At 29.6% G+C, this 23,439-nt stretch overlaps 1 protein-coding gene across 1 annotated transcript; it reads right to left on the bottom strand.

Annotated features, from left to right (window-relative positions):
- Positions 1-82: 82 nt before the first annotated feature.
- Positions 83-21,747, bottom strand: Osi3 (Osiris 3). The gene is made up of 5 exons (XM_088258718.1): positions 21,709-21,747; positions 19,515-19,690; positions 10,065-10,267; positions 4,646-4,851; positions 83-286 (listed from the first exon to the last, which is right to left on the bottom strand). The coding sequence occupies exons 1-5, from the start codon at positions 21,745-21,747 to the stop codon at positions 83-85; spliced, it is 828 nt and encodes a 275-aa protein (XP_088114844.1).
- Positions 21,748-23,439: the final 1,692 nt, after the last annotated feature.

The following is a 23,439-nucleotide window of genomic DNA, read 5'->3' as shown; positions in this document are numbered from 1 at the left end:
AATTAATTCGATTACATTGTACATTAGGGGGTTTGCTAACTTCTAAAATAAATACATTTGGCAGAAAGAGGCTGCGTCCGAATCAAATCTCAGCTCCGTGAGATTCGTCTTCATCTTTTTTGTCATTACTGTCATCCTCGGCGGAAGCGTTGCTTCCTGTGTATTGGGCCGAGTAAGCCAGCTCGTGAGCGGATTGGTCGGACCTACCCCAGCCAGGAAATCCTTCGTGGCCGGAACTCTCGTGGCTGTGGTGGGGATGCGCGACTACCTCGTATGTCACGTGTTTCTGAAAGTTAATAAAATCGTTAGTTTTTATTTATTGATTTGGCGTTTAATTTGTAGAACTCCATTTTAATTTATGTATTAATTTTAAATCAAACACCGATTTTTTTGAGTCTACTAAGTTGTATTCTATTAACAAAAACACATAAAATAAAATAAAAAATTATATTGTGACAATTGCTGCACGTGTTAAAACTGTCACTTAGAATTGTATAACTGCATTAGGACCGTAGTCCATTTGATCTTCACATTCGTTTGATAATACCCTAACAAGGCGAAACAATTGACACAATGTAATTTTTTATTTGTTTTTGTTAATAAAATACAACTTAGTAGACTCAAAAAATCTGTGTTTGATTTAAAATTAATACATAAATTCGTTAGTTTTTCTTTACTTTCAATATCCAGTCGCATGTTGGACCAGTTCAGATTCAATTATTTTAATGGTCTAGTCCAGGGATGGTGAAGCACCCTCTTGGCTACTATTATGTGGACTTTCAACCTGTAGCGAATTTCTTTTTTAAAATAAATCTGAATAACTTTGCATATGAAAATTTATTACTTCTTTTTAATCCTATAAAATTATACAAAGATTATTGGAACATTGACAAAAGGAGGGGGTTTGAGAAAATGTGGGTTTTATTTTTAAATAAGAATTTGTCATGTTTTGAAACGTTGAAGTTTTTGTTTTTGAGTGTTAGTATTTTTTTTATTTCTACGTTGTTGTAAGTTGCTTTAGTCATGAATTAATGGTTTATTTTTATGTAAAAATTTCTCTTGTTTTAAAATGTTGAAATTCGTGTCTTTTTTGTGAATATTTTTCTAGTATTTTGACGTTGCGATTGTTTTCTTACTTGTGATTGTTGTATTTTACTATTTTAAGAAATAATGGTATTTATCAATAAGAATTAAAATATAATGGTATCAATTGAGGTTAAAGTTATAAATGTACGTTTACAGATATTTTGCTTGAAAAAATAAAATAAAAGTTTATTTTAGAACAAAAACATTGAAGCTTTTTTTTGTGGTACAGAATAATAGAACATTTCAATAAAATGTAAATTTGAATTTCTGTGAAAAATCATAATGGGTGAACAGATGAGTTTAATTTTTATTTTGTGTCTCAGGCATTTTTTAACAGTGGTTATAGCAATTTTCCTTATATTTCATCATTCTTTCGATCACCATTACAAAGTATAACATTAATAATAAATACACGTTTCTACTTATGTACTAATCTACAAAATACCTACATTGCACTATTTCTATACTACGGTGCTCACAGTTATTTCATTATTGCCTACCATAAATAAATAAATATTGAGGAGATAAGCAGTGCAGATGAAGACTTCGAACACTTCCAGCCGTCGCGATATCCTCAATGACCCTAAAAATTCATGGGTTAGTGTATATTAACAATTAAATTCGTACTTACTAATTTAACATTATTTTATTTTATTTTATTACCTTACTTAGCATATTTAAAATATAAACAATCAATTAATTTAATTTATTTTTTTTTAATTTTAAGTAATTTTTATCTCTTGAATTTATATTAAATCAAACACGTTAAAATAATTTAGTTTTGCTTATAAAGATGGCAGAAGATATTGACAAAAAAGATGACAAAATAACAAAATAAAATATTATTAAATATAAAATAAGAAATGTATAAAGAACTCCATATAAAAACATAAATAAAAAAATAAGTATAAATAAAATAAGTTTAAAATATAAATATAATATATTTACAGACCGCTATATAATTTAATTCCTTAGTAGAATTAGACTCGAATCGATCATTATTACTTTATTAAAAATATGGTTTTTATTAAAACATCCAAATATTCATATTATCCACTGACACTTCGTGATGGAATTGCATTTTTAATTTATTATTAGATTAAAACCAATATTTTTAGCTTTTCCACTTTTTTATTTGACCAGCGACCGGGTTTCGTCGTTACCGACATCACCAGTCTGATGATGTCGGTAACGACGAAACCCGGTCGCTGGTCAAATAAAAAAGTGGAAAAGCTAAAAATATTGGTTTTAATCTAATAATAAATTAATCCAAATATTCGCTTACTGTCCGCTATCATAGCTGAGATACATACATTTTTAAAAAATATTAATATAAATTAAGTTACCAAATAATTTCTTAATAATTATTTTGTTATTAAAATGTAAGAATCAAAGATATGTACTAATAGAAGCACATCAAAAGTTTCTCTGACGTGAATTAAGCGATTAATACCGTATAATGGGACTACTTGAACTTTGATGTGTTACTTGAGACCAGTTAAAAAAAAATATTTAGATCGGAGTATCGATCGAAGTATCGTGACTATAAGTGTCACCTGTCAGGGAAACAATGAATCATGTCGATACGTTCATTATTGTAGATCAAATACAGATTTTTTTGTACTGGGCTCAAGTAACACATCAAAGTTCAAGTAGCCCCGTTCTATGGTACATGTTGTATTAGTTTCAAAAGTTGCAAGTCGAAAAATAAGACTTATGGGGCACAACGTACATCCCTTTTTCATTATGTTGATCCTCTATCAACCTCTCTATAGAACTTCAAAAAGGATAATGATCGAATTTCGTCTGTATCCAGTTTCCAGTTTCTCCAAAATCTTAGACAAATACTTGAAAGTATATCAGGTATCAAGAGCAAAGCAAATAATATAGAATTAGGCTTAGAAATAACGATCGTACAATTTTTGGAGTAACAGTAGACCTAGTCATATTTTAATTAAAACCTTTTTGTTCCAAGAACTCTATAATATTTTTTTAGTTGACATCGTGGGCATACTACCAAGAAACGCTAACTCTAAAATATCTTTTATAATTGAAATGTAACTGTTTAAAAATCACAATTATGAATTAAAATCACTATATAGTAATTTTAAAACAAAGTTTTGAAATGGAAACTCACAAAGTTAGTGCTGCAAATATAAATTATATACAACATTTTGACTGTCTCCAAATACTTGTTCACAAATCTGGATTATCTCCAATTATAGTTATTTTTCAATTTTTTTTTTGACATCTCATCAAAGATGAAGGAGAATATGGATGTCTGGGCATTTACGGGGCTAACGACCGTCATAGGCTGGTTTAAGTTATCACTTTACACACTTTACACTAAATCTACCCATTATTGACAACCACACTATTCAAATTCTTGGAAGTTCCATATATTTATATGAAAACATTGTTCATCAATCACTAGAACTTCACTAGAGACATCTATTGGGGAGATGAAAATATATGTTTTAAATTATATTCTAAATTCCCTGTTATTTAATTAAATACCCGCTATAAAACTTAAAGTTGAATTAACTTTAAAAACCACATATATATGACATTTCAAACTTTTTAGTTCATTTTAATAGTTTATAGAACGTTGAAAACTTTATAATACAGCATCATTATGTCGAAATTGAATATTTTCGAGTTAACATTTTTTACCAGCACACCCACGAAATACGGTTAGTTACGTAAATACAATTTATTCCAATAACTATGTAATAAGATACTGCAACTTCTTATCAAATTCTGTTATACATCAAAATACATATTTTGAGATAAAACAGTATTTGATTGGAGACTGTGCCTAAAAGGTGTTTCAATTTTTTCGGTTACTTGGTATAGTATTTTTTACATTTTTAGGGTTAATATTTCAATTTTTAATTATAAAATATGGATGTTAAACTGTCCAACATAAGTGAAGTTAATAAATAAACTTAAAATAATAAACTTAAAAAAAGTAAATAAACTTAAAATAATAAAAATTGTGAGCTGAGCGGGGCGTGATTAACTTAAAATTATCGAATCCAAAAACATAGTTTAATTATGCCTTTCTTAAATCAGTTATTATTCTGTCATTTATGAATATTATTTATTAGTAAATAAAGCATGAAAGGAGCTGTGGCGTAGTTGGATTGACTCTCGACTGCGAAACTGGTGTCACGAGTTAGATTCCCGCTAATTGCAAAATAAAATTCGTGAAATATTTTTTATTTAGTCTTGGTGTTTGTGGTGTAACTTTTCATATCTACCTTCCCTATCCTCACTACTTGCAGAAAAGTCTCTAATATAGAGGTTTTGCAGGTTATTCCTTTAAAAAAATGTGGACTTGCACATATTTATTAATGTTGATAAAATCAGACATGATGACTTTATTATTTTTTTATTAAACTTCTGCGATGCAGTAAAAATATGAATTTCCTCTTTTCTCTTCATATTTATGTTCAAATTTTCCACTTTTGAATACACACGTTTTATTTGTATTTTGTACAAACAGTGTACCATAATACGTTTATATGACATTTTATTATATTACGATGTATCATACCTGTTGCGAGAAGAGTTTCTTCAGTCCAATGATGCTAGCTAGAAGGAGAGCAATCTTGGAGACAAGCAACGCCTTCCCGACCAAAAGGACCAGACCTTTGAATGCCAGACCGCCTAGGAGACCCATCTTCATTGCGGCAGCAGCCAAAATTGGACCAAGGTTCTTGTATTTGCCTCGTCCAGTTTCACTTGTTTTTACGGACATATCTATAAAGAAAGAATGTGAGTTTTTAATTATATTTAGTTAATTATAAGAAGTTATTTTCTACAATAATGTATTTCTAACTATTTTTAAAAATGTGTACAATAAAAGGGTTGAGATTTTGTTAATATTTTTTTATTAATTTCATTAAATTTATGGAAGAAAATTTTGTGTTTTTTTTAAATCATCACTGATTCTTTAAATCTAACATATCCTTTACTAGATATAGCATTTTTGCAAAACTAACTGTGGAATAAGTTTTATTTATAAAAACCCCGTTAGTAAATACCTTGCTTTAAAAAAGTACAAAATAGGACAACTACAAGAAAGATATTTTTTTGAAAAAATGTATTATGTTCAACATACCACAAATTATAAAATTTATCGTTGGTAGTCTTAGAAAATTTTTGTTTTTATAAAAACATTTGTATAATAATTCATAATTCATGAAACTTCCCGTGAAACGAAAATAAAGTAAAAATGAACCCAGGAAGCCAATATAAACATCGTTTTTCAGTAAAACAATACTCTTGATTTTCAATTTTAAAAATAAATAAGTACCTACTTTTGCAAATATCACTCTTGAAAAAATTGAAAAATTGAAAAAATAAACAGCATTAAATAGACAAAACAAGCCACAGGCAAAATAAAATGTTAATACATAAATATTTATGTATATAGAAAGACAGAAGAGTGTGGCGTTCCATCCTCTCTGCCTACCCTTGCGGGGAAACGGCGTGATAGTAGTAGTAGAAGTGGATATATATATATATATATAATATATGTGTGTGTGTGTGTGGGGTGGGTGTGTGTGTGGGGTGGGTGTGTGTGGGGTGGGTGTGTGTGGGTGTGTGTGTGTGTGCATGTATATTTATATAAGGAATGTATAGACATCCTTACAGTTGATTTGAAAGAAAAAATATTAAATGAATAAAATATGACGTTTTAAGACTTTATTTTCTTAACTTGAAAGTAGAATTATTTATATCGAAAGATAATAAACTATACTTAAGTGTAATAAAAACTTTTTTATTCTTATATCTAAAAGACGAGTATTAAAAACTTGTGTTACTACTTGTAACATTTCCGCGATATAAAATTTAAAATGTAGTTCTTCATTTGATGCTTTGACTCTACTGAAACTGATACAAGTAGTTAAATTTTCCTGTTCTATTGAGTTAGTTGCCAATAGTAAAAATCAGATTATTCTCGATAAATTTTATTACATTTTTTTCTTGGTTTAATTAAAAATGTAGACTTCAACGCAAACTGAGTTAGTTCTTATGACGAATAGTCTTTAAATTACATTTCGATAAAATGCGACAGTAAAGTTTTTTCAAATACTTTCAGTCAATAAATTTTCAAGCGATGTGAAAATTCTGAAAAATATTGACCGATTAGATTACGTTTGAAGCGCAGCAAATTTACGTTTTCAGCGCTAAATGTAATCTTCTTGTTGAAAAATCGTGTTTTTTCTGAAAAATTTATTTCAATTGAATTATTAAGGATTGCGGGTTTTTTATAAATGTTATTTTCCTACGTTATTTGCGGAATTTGCATTGCTATTTAATTTATAAACGGCGCGATTTAAAATGAACTGCATAAAATATAAGATGAAAATGTATGTAAAACTTAATAAAGCGTGAAATTTGTAACAAAATAGGGTATATTTTCCTTCATCAAAATTCTGAACCTAAAATTGAATTCCCGTATTAAGCTCGCCAAAATATGTATTATATAACCTGTATATTGCATTATTTATTATCTCCTCCCTGTTTATAAGCGGTGCTGTACTTTTACGACTAGGTTTGATGAATTTATTTCATCTATTAAATATAAACACATAAACAAAGCTTTTATTATACTAACTTATTACTTTTCACTTAAAATCGTAAAGCAATAAAAGATTGTTCTGCATCTTTCATATTTTTGCATTTTATGAAAGATAATATGTACAATGATAACAATGTAATTTACAATGAATCATTTATTTTTATTTTTTCAAAACAAATTACATACATAAGTCACATATATAATATGCCCGATGAGTAATTTCTATTTCTCGTTTTGGGATATGGGATCAAGCCTAACAAGACTGGAACACAAATAATAAAGTTACAAAAAAGGTATAAAAAAATAACCATTACTTATACATGGCAAAATATAAAAAAAATAAACAGGTATAATAACTAGGCATACGAAGCATAACTTAAAGAAATAAATGAAAAAAAATGAGGTAAGAGGCATATTTAAAATAAATGAAAAAAATATAAATAAAGAGAAAATATAACAAATGAACAAATATAAAGAACATAAGATAAAAACAAAATAAGAAAATAGTACTGATCACTACATATATATCTTTCCATAAAGTATATTTTCAGATCATTTATTTCGGATCCCCAAACGGGTTCTATTTTATATACAATATGCCAGGCAGCTGGCATGTAAATAATTTTATATATTTATAATATAATAAGAATCGAAATTCGGATTTTGGCAGGGCTAGGATTGAAATCTAAGGCGGATTTTGATTGGGAGTTACAGACGAAAGCAAAAGACCTCTAAAGCTTACCGGCACATAGCATCAAATTGAAATATTTGTGTGCAGCATAAGAATCCAAATATTTTGTTAATCAAAAAATTTTTTTTTAGTATATAGTATTAAATAGTATAAACAATTATAAATGTGATATCTTAATTCACGTGCGATTTTTTTTTTAATTTTGAACTACGTTTAGTTTTGTCAGTTTTTGCTTTTAATCCTTATTCGTACCCAATGGTACATAGGGAAATGAATCTTATCTACGTTCTGTTATCTTAACCGTTAATAATACTAAGCTTAATAAGTCTTGTGATTCAGGTACCAGTTAAGGGTGATATTAAATAAATACGTATATTAAAAATCACGAAAAATGACTTCGACCCCCCTGGAAATCGCATTAAAGACCTTCAGGTTACTCTAAATTACTTGAAATTTATTAAATAGATCAAGGACTAATAAAGCTGGAATAAAAATGTTCAAGGTAAAATGAATGGCATTTTACCCTTATACTGCATCTCAGAAACCCTTTTATAATAATGTAATTAGTTCAAGAGTTAACATAAAGTAAACCAAGTATTTCAAGGTCTTTTCCATTATAGTTTCATGAGACTGAATAAAAGTGCTTCAAAGGCAACCCTGAAAATTTAATACACAGCATAAAATGTTTTATCCCATCATAAAAATATTTTCGTTTAATGTTATCGTGGATTAATAAATAATTTGCTGAAATCTCAGTTTTCACAGTAAAGACAAGGAAATTTAATATGATAACAATAAAATATAATTTATATCTACAGCAAGGAACCAAACGATGACGGAGCAAATTTATGTGTGGAAATGGAAAATGCGTATTTTTTCTCATATTTTTGTTTTGGTAAATTTATAGTATTTCACAAAAATAATACATTTTTTCTATGAATGCTGTAACTTGAATTATGAATATGCAAAACCGTTTTCCCCATTTTTAGGTTCCATATTGCATTGATTTTTGAAATATGTACATAGTATTTTTTTGGTTAAATGGCAATATACAGAATTGCCGAATTCAGAGTGGAGAAAACCCAGATGCCTTTGTCGAGACGCCCTTACATTCATTGAAAGTCACTATTTGGTGTGCTTTATGGGCAGGTGGAATCATTGGCTCATATTTTGTTAAACACGATGCCGGCTAGAATGTTACGGTCAATGGAGAGCGCTACAGAACCATGATTATTGATTTCTTCGTCCCTCCGTTTAATGGTATTAATGTGACAACGCTGTGGGTTCAACAAGATGGCGCAACATGCCACATGGCGGGTGCCACCATTGATTGATTGCGCGTCGTTTGAATTTGTATACCTCTAAAAACTATCCTTTATATGAATTGCATCGCACCAGCTCATAAAGCCCGAGATGCTTAGATTTCCAACATCTTGATTTTTTTTTATAAATCCGTCTTTTTGTTTCTTCTCATTCAATTCCATTTTCATTGACATTTAATTTTTATATAAACAGATAAATAAAAATGGTTCCCATATCAGTAAAAAACTACAAACTGAAATTCTCAATGGCGACCATTTTCATGGAGAATACTTAAAATACACCGTAACAAAAGGCATAACAATTATTATTTTTACTCAGAGCTTTTAAGTTTTGTAAAGTTTTAAATTTTAAGCAATTACTTTTGAAGTTGTGCAGAGATAGTTCGCAATTATGAAATTCTCATATGTATAATAGTTTTTGCTGAATAGTTAACGTGAGAAAAAACAGTTAGTTAAAAATTATGAAAAGGATAACGACTCAAAGCTAGAATTGTTATTTCATACAAAAGGCTTAATATACCATAGACTTGTCACTAAAAGAGGATATACATGTTCACATATGTCTGGGTGTGTTTGTGTGTGTTAAGGTGTGAACAGAGACAATAGAACTTCACACCAATCTGTCCTTGCAAATAATCTTTGCCTCTTTCACATTCATGCACCTCGGCATACTTACCCGCGGATTACTATATGACTTGACCACTCATGACAAAATTTCATTAGTTTTCCTTTTTTCTATTACCAACAGAATTCGCCTCATAAATTTATTTAAATGTTACACACCTCTTCCTTTCAACTCCTAACCCGATCCTCTTTCTTTTCAGTTCCTCGTTTTCATCACTTTACAGTTTCATCAATATTTATTATTCCATTTTTCTTTGTTTTTATTTAATACCAACATAAGTTTTTGTAAGATTAAATTATTAGATTATTTTGATTTACATTAGATTATTTTGTACTAACAGAGTTTGTATTTTGTATATTAGCAGCATTCTTCAGTTTGTGGTATGGTAATACATCACTTTTCTTATCATTCATCGTTCATTTGTGTAATATTGCTTTGAAATGGTGGTCAAAAATGATGGCTTAGAATTTATATTTTGGATATTAAAATCATTCTTTACTTTGTAGTATGGTAGTAACACAACACACTCATTATCATTCATTGTTCATTTGTGTAATATTGCTTTGAAATGGTGGTCAAAAATGATGGTTTAGAGTTTATATTTTGTATGTTAAAAGCATTCTTAACTTTGTGATAGAACACTCTCCTTATCGTTCATCGTTTTATTTATGTTTTGCCACTTTAAAGTGGTATTACATGAAGTGCTCGATGAATGATAAGGAGAGTGTTAAGGTTACGTTTACGTACCAAAATTTAAATCTCCGTTCTTGTCTGGCTTGCTGCCCATCACTAATTCTGCCCCTTCGATCATCTTCCATCGAAGGGATCTGGTCTTGACGAAGGACCAAGCCTTGTCGAGGAGTAGGTTTGTCATCTGGTCATCTTCAGGTAAATCGGACGTTCTTCCTGCATCAGGAACGGAAGACTCTACGGTTTGAGTGGCTGCAGCACTGTAATATCAAACAATTTGCAAAATTGATCATTTTAAAATAATATTGAATTAATAACTTTTGGCACAACCTAAAGTGTCTCGGGCATTTTCTTTTCATTCTTTAAGTAACATTTTTTTTAAAACACTTAATTTTTTTCCTCCCTCATTTCATTCTGAGCTAAAATTTTTTTAAATATTCATCAATTATATTTTAATCCCCTACATGACACTCGGAATTTATTTTGTATATTAAACCTCTTTAAAAAATTAAACAAATATGACAAATAATTATATAATTTTATTTGTAATTTTAATGGCCTAGTGATGGTATGATTTTCCGAAACCGGTTGTCACAAATAAGTGTTTAAAAAAGTGGCATTACACAAAGTAAACAATGGATGGTAAGAAGAGTGTTTTGTAAGGAATATTATTTAATAGGAAATTTGGGTTTATCGAACCATCAAATTCTGAGAAAATGCGATTACATTTAAGTATTTTTGGGCTTTTGTCTAGTCGTTTTAATTTAAGTTTTCTTCAAAGTACAATATGAAGTAGTAAAACTACCATTAAATGTGAATAATCATCACTCTAGCAATGTGATACAGAAGAAAATGCTTGAAAAATAATTCCGATCATTTCAGGCCGTTGTTCTCGGAGAATTTGTAGGGCAGCTAGTTGATTGAATTGGAACTACTCAAGTGAAATATCGGCATTGTCAATCAGGAGCTATTAACTGCCTAGCGCTCCCAGTTCCTTCCAAATCGAGATAAACAATAGCAAAAGCGAGATATTACTCTTTCTACTTATACGACCTCTCCATGTGTATATGAATATTTACCTTCCTTACCCAAAGTGTCATGAAATTCGCATACTATGAAGGAAGGTATGTATTTGAAAGACCCTAGAAGTTTTCATGGAAATATTGTATGTAACAAATCGAAAATGTAATACATTATACGATGATCTTTATAGGGACGATATTATTGCAATAATCATAAATTAATAAATGAACAGGGTTGAACACAAATAAAATGTCATTTGAATTATTCATTCAGTCATGATATTACTGGGCTCACAAAAAAACACAGTTTTTGCCTAGAATTTTCATTCATGAATTAGATGACATTATAAAAACTTTAAACACAAACAGTTAATTCATACTCGAGTAGACATAGGCTATACAACTTATAAAGTTGAAACCTTAGTAGACCCATGAGAAACTGTGTTGCATAAGCCATAGCTAGATTTCAGAGTCACTCGGACGTTAAGTAAAAAAAAACTCCCTTTTTTTAAATTTATTTTACAAAAACATTTTTTAATAACTTGAATCTCAGTTTGAGTAAAAAAACTGTAGTGTTGGTAATAAAATTCTGTGTTTTCGATAAATAAATAAAAAAATTAACAATTTTCATCATTTTATTTGATCCTAACGGAGCCAGATGCGCCAAATGCAACAAATTTGACCAGGCAGTCTGACGCTGCATCACAAGCCTTTGACCTGACTTTTATTAATTTATTGGCCAAATATGCATAATGTATCATTTAATATCGCAGAAAAGAGTCTTTGAAGTAGTATTGTACGAAAATGGCGCCATATAGAATATATAAATATATATAAAACCCTTATCCGCACCCCAATGGTGCATAGGGCACTGTGTCTTATAAACGCAGTGTTATCATGATCGTTTTACACATGAAGGAAAGGTGATCAGCCCTCCGCTTCAGGTACCAGTCTATGGTAATATTGAATTAATATTACAGTGAAAAAATCACTTATATTTATTTTTACCCCCCTTGGGAATCGAACCCGGGACCTCCAGAACGGTAGCCGAGCGTGCTGACCATTACACTACGGAGGCGGACATAGAGGCGGATATAGAATACATTATCGATTTTTTTGCCACGTTTAAAGAACCAAAAAGGGCATTTGAAAAGAAATATACAATTACGTAATGCAAATATGTATAATATTAACATACAAATTTCTTAATTACTAATATTTTTTCGTCAACCCTGCTGTTTTTGATTGTCAGTTAATAAAATAATATTTAATTGTAATGTATTGATGTCTTAATCCATAACAAATTATAGCCATCGGTTATTGGATTCATAAAATGTTATATATTATACGATTATCTTTATGGGGATGATATTATTGCTTTAATCATATATTACTACATGATCAGGGTTGAACAGAAATCGAATTTTATAGCGCTGAATATTTTACGAATGTATATTTTTTAAAATCAAATTATTCTAACACAGTCAAAACATGTGTTATACATATGTGTTGTCATTGAGTATGAATGCAATGCAATTGAAAATAGAAAAGCAGCAAAGTATATAAGTAAGGGAAGTAAAAATAAACAACAGTATAAATTTAATTAACAAAACATGTTGTCTTATCTTCAGTAAGATTCGATTATTATATTTATATTTTATTTTACGTCATCATTACAACTATAATAAATTTCAGTGTACAAAGTAACGCACACATAACACTTAGAAAAAAAGGATATATAATATTTTGCTTTGTTAAAGTACAAAAGTTTTTGATCTTTGCGGTTTCCATTAATTATTTTTCTTATCTTTTGTGAAAAAATGAATGTGTTAAAAAAATTCCAATTCGTCAGGTTTAAAAATTATTGTCTTAGATACAACATTTTGAGTGTGTCCAAATACTTGTTCACAAAATCTGGATTATCTCCAATTACAGGAGCTATTTTCATATTATTTTTTGACATCTCATCAAAGATGAAGAAGAATATGGAAGTCTGGGCATTTACGGGGCTTACGACCGTCATATGCTGGTTTAAGTGATCACTTTACACACGTGTAACATTCACCAATTCTACCCATAATTGACAACCACACTACTCAAATTCTTGGAAGTTCTGTATAAATGAACCAATTTAGAAACCTTGTTCTTGAATCAAGAGAATCAAGAATGTTACACGTGTGTAAAGTGATCACTTAAACCAGCCTATGACGGTCGTCAGCCCCGTAAATGCCCAGACTTCCATATTCTTCTTCGTCTTTGATGATATGTCAAAAATATTATTGTCTTAGATAGATAAGTAATATTTTATTTTTGTTTAAAATTTACTTAGAAAATACCACTATTGAAATCTTTGGCGGCTTTTAGTTTAATACATTCGACATTTTAATCAAACACTATATAATGATGAAGAATATAGCAAAATTCGTGTTACAATATTTTTAATTAAGTAAAGATATTTACTTATAAAAATAAAATATATTAGCGGGTAAATGTTACTAAAATGTGACTGCTGGATAAATTAATATAAGAAATATTTGTTTACCTAAATCTACTGAAAATAAATATGCGTATGGCCTAGATAAAAATCATATATGTTAAAGTTATAATATTCCTGGATTAGTCACTTTGCTTGTGTGCTGTTTTTTCAGAATCTTGCGTACGTGTAGTTTTAACCGATTTACTTTCAAAACGTATTAAAAAAAGACTTATTTTCAATCATTTTTCGAGAAACAGTCTATCATCCAACGAGTTATTGCTTTGTGAGCAAACTAATTTCACAGTATTTAAACTTCTAAAACTTATATGAATATTATTATTTGATTTTATGAGAACAGCGGGTCATGTTTAATAATAAACTGAATGTCAAAGTCTCTGTGCATAATAATCTGCAATAATATAACGTTCAACTGCGGAGAAACTTGTTTTATTAGTACAAAACAGGAGCTGAATAAACAGTATCCATGTCAATAGTATAGTAGGCATTGCATTTGACAACATGCTGAAGTTTTCAATGTTTCAAAGTTTCAACGACATCTTTATTTCGAAACTTATTTTATAACGTCATTGACTTGTATTTTGCGTTATATAATATTTATTAGTTGCCTAGAAAAAATCTCCTTTCATATTACATATTAAAAGGATTTAAAGCATGTTAAGTTTATATATATTTAAAAAATAAAGTGTACGTGTATAGGTAATAAAAATTAATAAGGTCGATCCTTAAATACAAAAGGATAGATACATAGAATATAATACAATACAGTGATTTCAATATCTTGCATAAATCAAAATTTGTCATAAAGTTAATTTAATTGACTTGAAGTGCAGGACTGTCATTGACTATCACTGATGCGGTTTAGTGCCCTATGCACCATTGGCAGTAGATAATGGTCCAAATAAATTAGTGTTTATGAATAAATTTTATTCAAAATTTCATGAATTTAAAAAATTAAAAAAGTAATACAATATCTTTGTAGCTTTTCCACATTTATTTTATTTGACTAGTGACCAGGAGTTGTCGTTAACGGCATCATCAGACGGGTATCATTACATCGGTAACAATGATTCCCGGGTACTGGTAAAAAAATGTTGCTATTATATTATTATGTAAAATGTAGTTCTTCGGAGAAATCTCTCTACAAAACTAAATATTTTGCTTAATTTTATCAAAAAGTCACTGTCGAGTTTTTTTAACACATAAATGATGTTATCACATTTCTTGTATTATGTATGTAAATATTCGTTTGAATTTAAATTGAAACAGAAAAAATTCCTTTTAATAATGAAGTAATGGATCGCTGTTTTTTTTCCAAATTTCTACTTATAATATTAATATCTGAATAAATATAAGCTTAAATTTAAATTATGACAGAACTTTAATTAAAATAAATCGAGCCTTTCAAAACATAACCAACAAAATAAGTATTTTTTCAAAATATATATTAATGAATTCTTATGTTATTTTTTGACATCACATCAAAGATGAAGAATAATTTGGAATTCTGAGCATTTCAAGGCTGACAACCGTCGTTGGTTGGTTTAAGTGATCACTTAGCACACGTGTAACATTCACCAATTCTACCCATTATTGACAACCACACTACTCAATTTTTTGGAAGTTTTATATATATTTACCAATTCAGAAACATTGTTATTGAATTACTAGAACTTCACTACAGACATCTATTAGTGAGATAAAAAATAACTTCTACAATTGGAGATAATTCAGATTTGTGAATAAGTGTTTGGATACACTCAAAATGTTGTACTTGAATTTTTATTTGACATATTTGTATAAATTTCAATTTTGACTAAGACTCAAAGCTCAAATTTGCAAAGCTGTTTTTTTTTAGTTTCAATTGATGGTTTATCGAATAAATTATATGTGTAAATAGCGAAAAGATTAATTTAGTGATGGAACTATCGAGATTATCGGCGAAACCAAATAATCAAAAGCGGCATTAACTTTATTGACTGACTTAAGATAACAATCTAAGAAATTGGATTTCATAAAGACGGCGAAAGCAGTTTTCAGTAATAGATAATTCGAAAATCTAAAGCTTGGGAATTGATACGATTAAAATAATGTTTTAAAAGGCATTGACCTCTGAGTAAACCACAAAGTTACACTCAATAAAATAATTTTATTAATCGTTAAAATAAATCTTTAACATTTTTGGCATCTCAATATATGTAGATGAAGAAAAATATGGAAATCTGGGTATTTGCAGGGCTTACGACCGTCATAGGATGGTTTTAGTGATCACTTTACACACGTGTAACATTTACCAATTCTTCACAATCCTAGAATTTGAGTAGTGTAGTTGTCAATCATGGGCTGGTTTAAGTGATACTAGTGTACAATTGGTGAATGTTACACGAGTGTAAAGTGATCAATTAAACCAGCAAATGACGGTTGTTAGCCACGTAAATACCCAAACTTCCATTTTCTTTTTCCTCTATGTTGAGATGTCATTTTATGAAAGCCCCTTATTGGAGATGATCCAGATTTATAAATTAGTATCACTGAATTTGTAGAAAAAAATAAGTTAAAAAAATTGCAATTCGAATCCATGTAAAATTTGTCAATTGTTATAATTTTTATATTTCTCATGGATTAATAATAGGGTGTGACGAAAGAGATATCTTTTTTAGAATCTAAAATATTGTTAATATGTTTTAAGATCAAAGTTTTTCAACTAAAATTTGTTAATTGATGTTAATGAGAACTTTAAAGTAAAATTAGAAATTTTTAGAGAGATCTAAAGTAAGAAAATAATTTGTTCTATTTACACAGTACTATTTCAAGTTTTTATGTTTTATTTTTTGTTCAAATTATAGCAATTTGAATCTGTGTAAAAGTCATATGATAAAATTTGTTATTTTTTCATATGACTCTTGCCTTGTAAGCAAGAACTTTAAAATAATTTTTTGACGGTTAAAGTAAGAATATTCTTTGTTCTATTAACACAGTCAATATATTTCACGACGAAGAGTAATAAAAAACCCTGAGTTTGTCAAATTAGCAGTAGGAGTAGGGAAGTATTGTATGAGGTAGTATGTACTTTTTTATTAGGTTGTAAAACTAACCCCGAGTTTTACGAGCCACCCTTAATTCTGCGGGATATTCTCGTAAGCTGTAGTGTGTATGTGATATTAATTTAGAAAAGAGCTTTAAGTATTCTTCCGACATAGAAACTATCTTTACATAAGTTGATGCTTGTAATATAATACATATAAAACATCATAATGTAACGAGTCATCGTATAATAATATGTAAATAAATAAATGTTTTTTTTTTAAATGAATATCATTTATTTATTTATTTATTATTAGTAATATTATCCGCACACAATGGTGCATAGGGCACTATATTGTATTGACGCAGTGTTATTTCAATCGTTACATACATGAAGGCAAGGCGATCACCACTGCGCTTCAGAGACCAGTCCAGGTAATATTAAATTAATGTTTAAGTGTAAAATCACTTATATTTATTTTCACACCTCCCCCCTGGGAATCGAACCCAGGACCTCCAGCACGGTAGCTAAACATGCTAACCATTACACCACAGAGGCGGTAAATTAAAAATATATACTTACATATTTGCTTACATTTAAAAATTCACATACGATTATTAACGATCAAAACATTTACATTCTTATTTTAACGCTAAATGTACCTACTGTAGAATCAATGCCATTAACGCCATGTGGTAGTCTAACACGCTTTCAATTCACACTGCATAAATGAATAATTAATTGTTTTTGCCCTGCCTAAAACTATTCGTATTTATTAACATATTTAACATTTCCTTGAATTAACTTTTTAATGAAGAAATACTTATTCTACACGTTATTTACTTATTTGTTTGTTTTTGAGTTGCGTAAATATTTAACTTTTTTTTTACACTATGGAGTACTGATTTTGTTATAGTTTATTTTAAAATATATTTTTTAAATAAATCTGAAGAAAAGGAAGTTATTTTTTCAAGTAAGCTTATCTTTTTGGTTTTTATTTTGTTTAACTGCCAAAAGCTTCAAATTTCAACCAGTCACGATGCAAACAGCTCATTTATACAAGTATTTATTAGTTTTGATGAAGAAACTGTCTGTATCGAAATTGGTCGATGGTATAATTAAGTTTAAATAAAACTGATGATAAGTGATTTTATTACAAAGCTGATTTTTAAGTTATAAAATAGAAAATTAAATAGATCGCGATGTTTGAACTTTATTTATGAATCAAATTCAGATCAATTCTGGTTTAAATTAATCTTGATGAAGAGACTGTTTGCTTCGAAACAGGTTGAAGTTATTACTAAGTCAGAATGTGTAATTATTTTATTTTAATTTTAATTTTATTTTAATAAGTTAATTTGTATGTTATAAAATAGAAAATTGAATAGATCACGAAGTTTGAACGAGTGCATGTTGGTCCTCGGGTAGACCAAAATCGCATGTGATCTAGATTTTATGTAATTGAAAGTGTGTGAATAGTGGTATGGTAATAGCGTTTAGTATTGTTTGCATGCTGTTGTAGTGATTGTCCTGGCAAAGAGACAGGTAGGTCTCTAAACCAGTAGACAAAAAATCTCGGTTCGTGGTTATATACTAATATAATTTACATCTTAGGAATAAAAAAAAACAAGAGTAAAAATGACTGACCACAAAATTTATTGTGAATTTATGTATTAAATTAATTCAGCTTAATCCAGGTTTTTATATAAATAATCAAAGGAGCCTAGATTTATGTTTTTATGCTTCAAACTTTTGTTAGTCTCTGAAATTTTCAGGGTATGTGTAGAAATGTAATAAAGCTTTATGTTATATAAATATACACGTTAAATTTATGTAACATAACGTTATAAAGTGTGAGTTTATGCGTAAGAAAGTTAATACCTGTGGCCGCTGAGCATAAGACATCATGAAAATATTATGGTCGAGTACATAATATTTATTATGACTATACATGAAACCTCAATAAAAAATTTTTGAACAAAGTAATACCCACTTTATTATGGCTTGGAAGATAAAAAAAAAACATAGTGACAGAAAATTGGCTCAATTTCTTTTCGCGTAAAAACAAAATTTTCTCGGCGACCGACGTGTCAGCCATCAAAATGAAGAGATTACAAAATAAAAACTTTTTTACGTAAGATTATTCTCATATATTCGTTAATAGTTCGGATTTTTGTAAGAGGATGTACAGATGCGGTCAAGGAAACTGCTCGAAAGCTTCAAATCGATATTATTAAATAAGGTTAAAACATTTGAACCTTTTTCCGGCATTCACTACAAAGTAAGTAAACCTGTAAAAAAATTGAATCAAAATAGGCACTAAATGTACAACACTTGAGAAGTGTCAGGTTCTGGTCCCGTGGTTAGTGTCGCGGACTCTAAAATCAGAGTTTCTCGGTTCGAACTCACTGTAACACAATTTAATACCTTTCTAATAATGAGCCGCTTACGCTCACAAATATACTAAGAAATCGAAAAATTTGTGCAAATAATAAAAACAGAAATATATCTTTCTAAAGATAAAAATAAATATTTAAAAAAATGAAACCATCGCATTTCGAAGCAAAAGACAGTCCGTCTTCTGTTGAGTTTTCTGTTTATTGTCTTCACTCATTCGTTTACATGCCCAAACCATTTCATTATACCTACTTTTTTTATTTTATTAATATTTTCATTATTTTTATATATCACTATCGAACATTTATCAAACATCGTTTTGAATTCATTTCCTCGCCTCTACTTTCTGTATTCCCATTAAAACAAACCACACCCCGACCCTGCATTATCCAGATATTACTCCACTCAGCCTTATTTTAATTATTTATTGCTTGTTTATTTGTATTTTCACCTGTTGATAAGAACATCTTAAAGTCTCGAAAATTGTCGTGTTTACATTAATAAGCTCAAAAGAGTGGTCTCATACAAGTGTTTTTATATTTTTGTATTTAAATTTGAGAAATGAAAACCTGTTTGCCGTGATCTCCACATCGTCTCCAACTTGGATGGCTGTCTTCTTCAGCATTCTGTTCATGTATGTCACCAATTTCAGCATCACGCAGGAGCTGATGTCATTTTGGGAACATTTTGAGTTCATTTTTCTTACCAGCGTCTCTTCTAACTGGTTTCTCTCGCTCGAATTAACCTGGAAAAAGGATATACAGATTTTTTTCAAAAGTGTTTTGAAATTACAAAAAAAATGCATGGAAGTGAACCATGGAGTTGGCTTAAAAGGGATGAAAGTAGACTGAGTGCAGTCGACATGCGTTCTCTCAGACTAATGTGTGCAAAAATTTTATATGAATGCAAAGCGGAGGTCATCATCAATTATATCTATAAAAATAAGAAAGGTGAGTTAAAATGGTTTGGGCATGTTAGTCGAATGAGTGAAAAAATTGTTAATGCAATTCTAGAGGTAAATGAGGAAGTACAGTCAAAGGAAGACCGAGGAGAACATGGCGTGATCAAGTAATTCAAATGCTTTCGATTACTAATGACACAATTCGCTCAGTAAATATGTGAACATCTAACATTGCGCCAATCGTCACAAGCTTGGTAATAGTATTACATGTAATATATCTATGAATACGGCTAGGGCGTTTAAATAGCCTTCTTTAAGTTTTCTGATTCTTTTAGATACTTTGGATAAGGAAGGTTAATGTAATTCAACCACGCTCTCGTATATAAAATAATTTGTATGTCTTTTTTTATCAGGACAGTTTTTTTCTCAAAATATCGTATATTTCATAATATGAGTTACAAGTTTTATCTTTTCCTGAAATTGTAAGTATTTTCATTAAATTCATCATACCTTTGTTTTATTAAAGTAAAATTTAAATTCATTTCGTTAGAGAAAGAATTATAAACAAACAGGATTTTCAACCCCTGCCTTGTAGTGTATTTAATACAAAAAAATTGTCTAGCCTCACATAAGTTTCATGATGTCGGTTACGACGAAACCCGGTCGCTGTTCAAATAAAATTCATGTGGAGAAAACTACACGCTTATGAATTTAATTTTAAAGATAACTATAAAAATGTAATTTGATTTTATAATTGCATTATAATTATGGTTATAAAGTTAAAGTTTGGTGTCAAAATATGTGAATTAAGTGATCCATGAGAATTTAGAAGAAATTGGCACCATTTTTTTGGTTTTTAATGTCTTTGGTCGTTAGGGTTTCTTGCTAGCCACACATCAGAGCTTATTATAAAGACTGATCTTATCCGGCTCGAAATTTTAGCAAGAAATAATTCTTTAAGATATATCGGCCGCGATAGTAGTTTTTAACACAAAAAATGCAGTCCAAAATATCACTTTCGTCATAAAAGTTAACGACATAAAAACAGTAATGATTGTAGAAAATTCATATACAGCCATTATTGTAAAACTTTTGCAAAAGCACTTTGGCGCTTTGATGTGATTATTATGGAAAAAGAATTTTATAAATAATTTAGTAAAAAATTAGTTTTTTTTTGAGATCACCTAAAAAAATATTACGTAGATTCATTTAATATAAAATAGTTTCATTATTTAAAAAAAATTAACGCTTGTTTAATACTTCTTATTGAGTTTTATTTCAGTACACACGACTAGTTTCCAGTTGCTTTAATCGACAGGTGAAAAGTTAAACTACAATTATAGTATGTTTTACTATTCATTTGTCGATAAAAGCAAATATAGTTTTCGAAACTAGTCGTGTGTAATAAAATAAACCTTAATATGTGGTATTATATTTATGTTTTATTTTATCAAATAATCAACAAATGATTCCACAAATCCAGAATCAATAAATAATAAAATAGTTTGGTCCAAAAAATTATATAAAATCATTGTTTTCGACCTCCATCTAATTTTGCGTTCAAACAATTTTGTACAGCTTCCCATCAATCTGATGATGTCGATAACGATAAAACCGAGTCATAAATCAAATCAAATAGTATAAAAAAAACTCTTAAGTTTATTTCAAATCCTTTTTCTTAAATCAAATTGGATCCCATATGTAATCCTTGCGGACACTAGCGTTACACTGATGCGCGACTTATGCAGGGTTAAATCGTGCCAGCCGAGGGTTATAACTTAAACCCTTGGGGGAAATGCCTTGCAAGAATGGGTCTTTCTGAAACAATAATGTGAGGGTAATCAGACGTCTGTACACGTTACATAAGAGCGTGACGCTCCGTATCTCACAAGAAGCCACATCTTAGGGAAGTATCTACAATATGTAGGCCTGAGGGTTGAAAAGGGCTAGCTTATTTTATTGTTGCCTGAATGTATTATAGGTGTCTCAACTTGATATGAAACATCTTTCGTACTTTTTCATATGAAAGAAGATGGAATTCTGAACATCCCAGGGTTTATGATGACCTGGTATTTAGTGATCGCTCAAACCAGCCAAATGCCAGGTTGCTCCTCAAAACCCTGGGATGCTCAAAATTCCACCCCCTTTCATTTTAAAAAAAGATAGAAATTAAAGATACCTGTTATATTGATATCTCATCGTAGGGTGAAAATAACCCAGTGATAATAATGTCTGATATTGTAAGATTAATATTTCTCATAAGGTATATTGGGAATTTTAACGTCAGGAGCCTCATTTAAGGTGTTATGTTTGGTCAGTATTTTACACGAAATTGAATCGTAGGCTCTTAAAATTAGCACTAAAAACCATTTCAAGACGTTCAAAATGTGGTTGTATCGTTTCTAATATGCAACCATGCTATGCATTTCATGGGAGTATTTGGTTATCTAAGCAAATGTGCTCCAAAGTGCAAATACTGAAAAACAGTTTCTGCCTGATCAAAGTCTGGAAAGAGTCCTATCTGGGGCATGTACTTAGAAGAGAGAAGTACAAACTATTACACCTGATAGAGGCAGATCTCTTGCCTCCAGAACAAATGATATTGGATGGGGATCAGAACATTTGAGGCGCTGTTTAGAGTTGCCCAAGACAAGGACACACTCTCAATTCAAGCCTCATATAATACTAAACACCAATTTTTTAATAAAAATGTGAATCATATTGTTTTAAAAAAAAAATTTACTAGGCATATTTGCATTATTTAAATCTATATTCTTTTACATATTCTCACGTTTTTCTTCGCTGTAAATCATGTTTTGTTACTTTTACCACTTTCAGTATAAGAATTCTCGATTCAATTAATTTTACCAAGGCCACGAACATCAATCGATCAACATGCAACTCTAACGCTTTGATCAATTTACATTTTAATTATCAACTTAATTAATGTTTACATAAAAATAATACTCTTCAAACGAATAAAACTTGATCGTAATTACTATGTTTTTTTCAAGACATTGTCAGTTTGTCTTTAGTCCAAATATTCATTCACAAGTCTGGGTTTGTTTACTTAGGACTTATTTGTAAAAATATCTCAACATAAATGAAGAATAATATGAAAATATAGGTTATAACAGAGCTTAAAGGTTTCGGTTTAAATTAATAATCAAAAAATACTAAACTCAACAAAAGATAGTCCCGAGAACTCACATGAGAAAGAGGGTGCCAGGTTAACAATCGAAAGATGAATACAACACAAGTTTAAAAACTGGTCGCTTAAACAGCTTATGACAAGTTGTAAGCCCTGGTTTCAATATTCTGCTTTATATTTGTTGAGATATCAATATAATATTCAAGCACCTGAGACACGAGTTTTTAAGAGTAAAATAAGAGTGAAAAAATGTAATGTAATTAAATTTTAATTATTAGATACATCAGTCACGTTTAAAAATTTCATTTCACAATGTGAAGCGATGAATATTAAAAATCTATACAAAGATTGTGCAATTTAAAAAAAATCTAAACTGATAGCAGCTGTCAAGTAGACGCTATCTGCCAAGTGAAATGTTTTTTTACGTGCGTTGCTGTTACAT

Source organism: Brachycentrus maculatus, unplaced genomic scaffold (genome assembly GCF_059751285.1).
Source record: "Brachycentrus maculatus isolate JH-2025_06_01 unplaced genomic scaffold, ASM5975128v1 h1tg000102l, whole genome shotgun sequence".
Classification (NCBI taxonomy): Eukaryota; Metazoa; Arthropoda; class Insecta; order Trichoptera; family Brachycentridae; genus Brachycentrus; species Brachycentrus maculatus.
The sequence above is the reverse complement of the archived record's forward strand: the minus strand, read 5'-3'. Positions and strand labels throughout refer to the sequence as shown.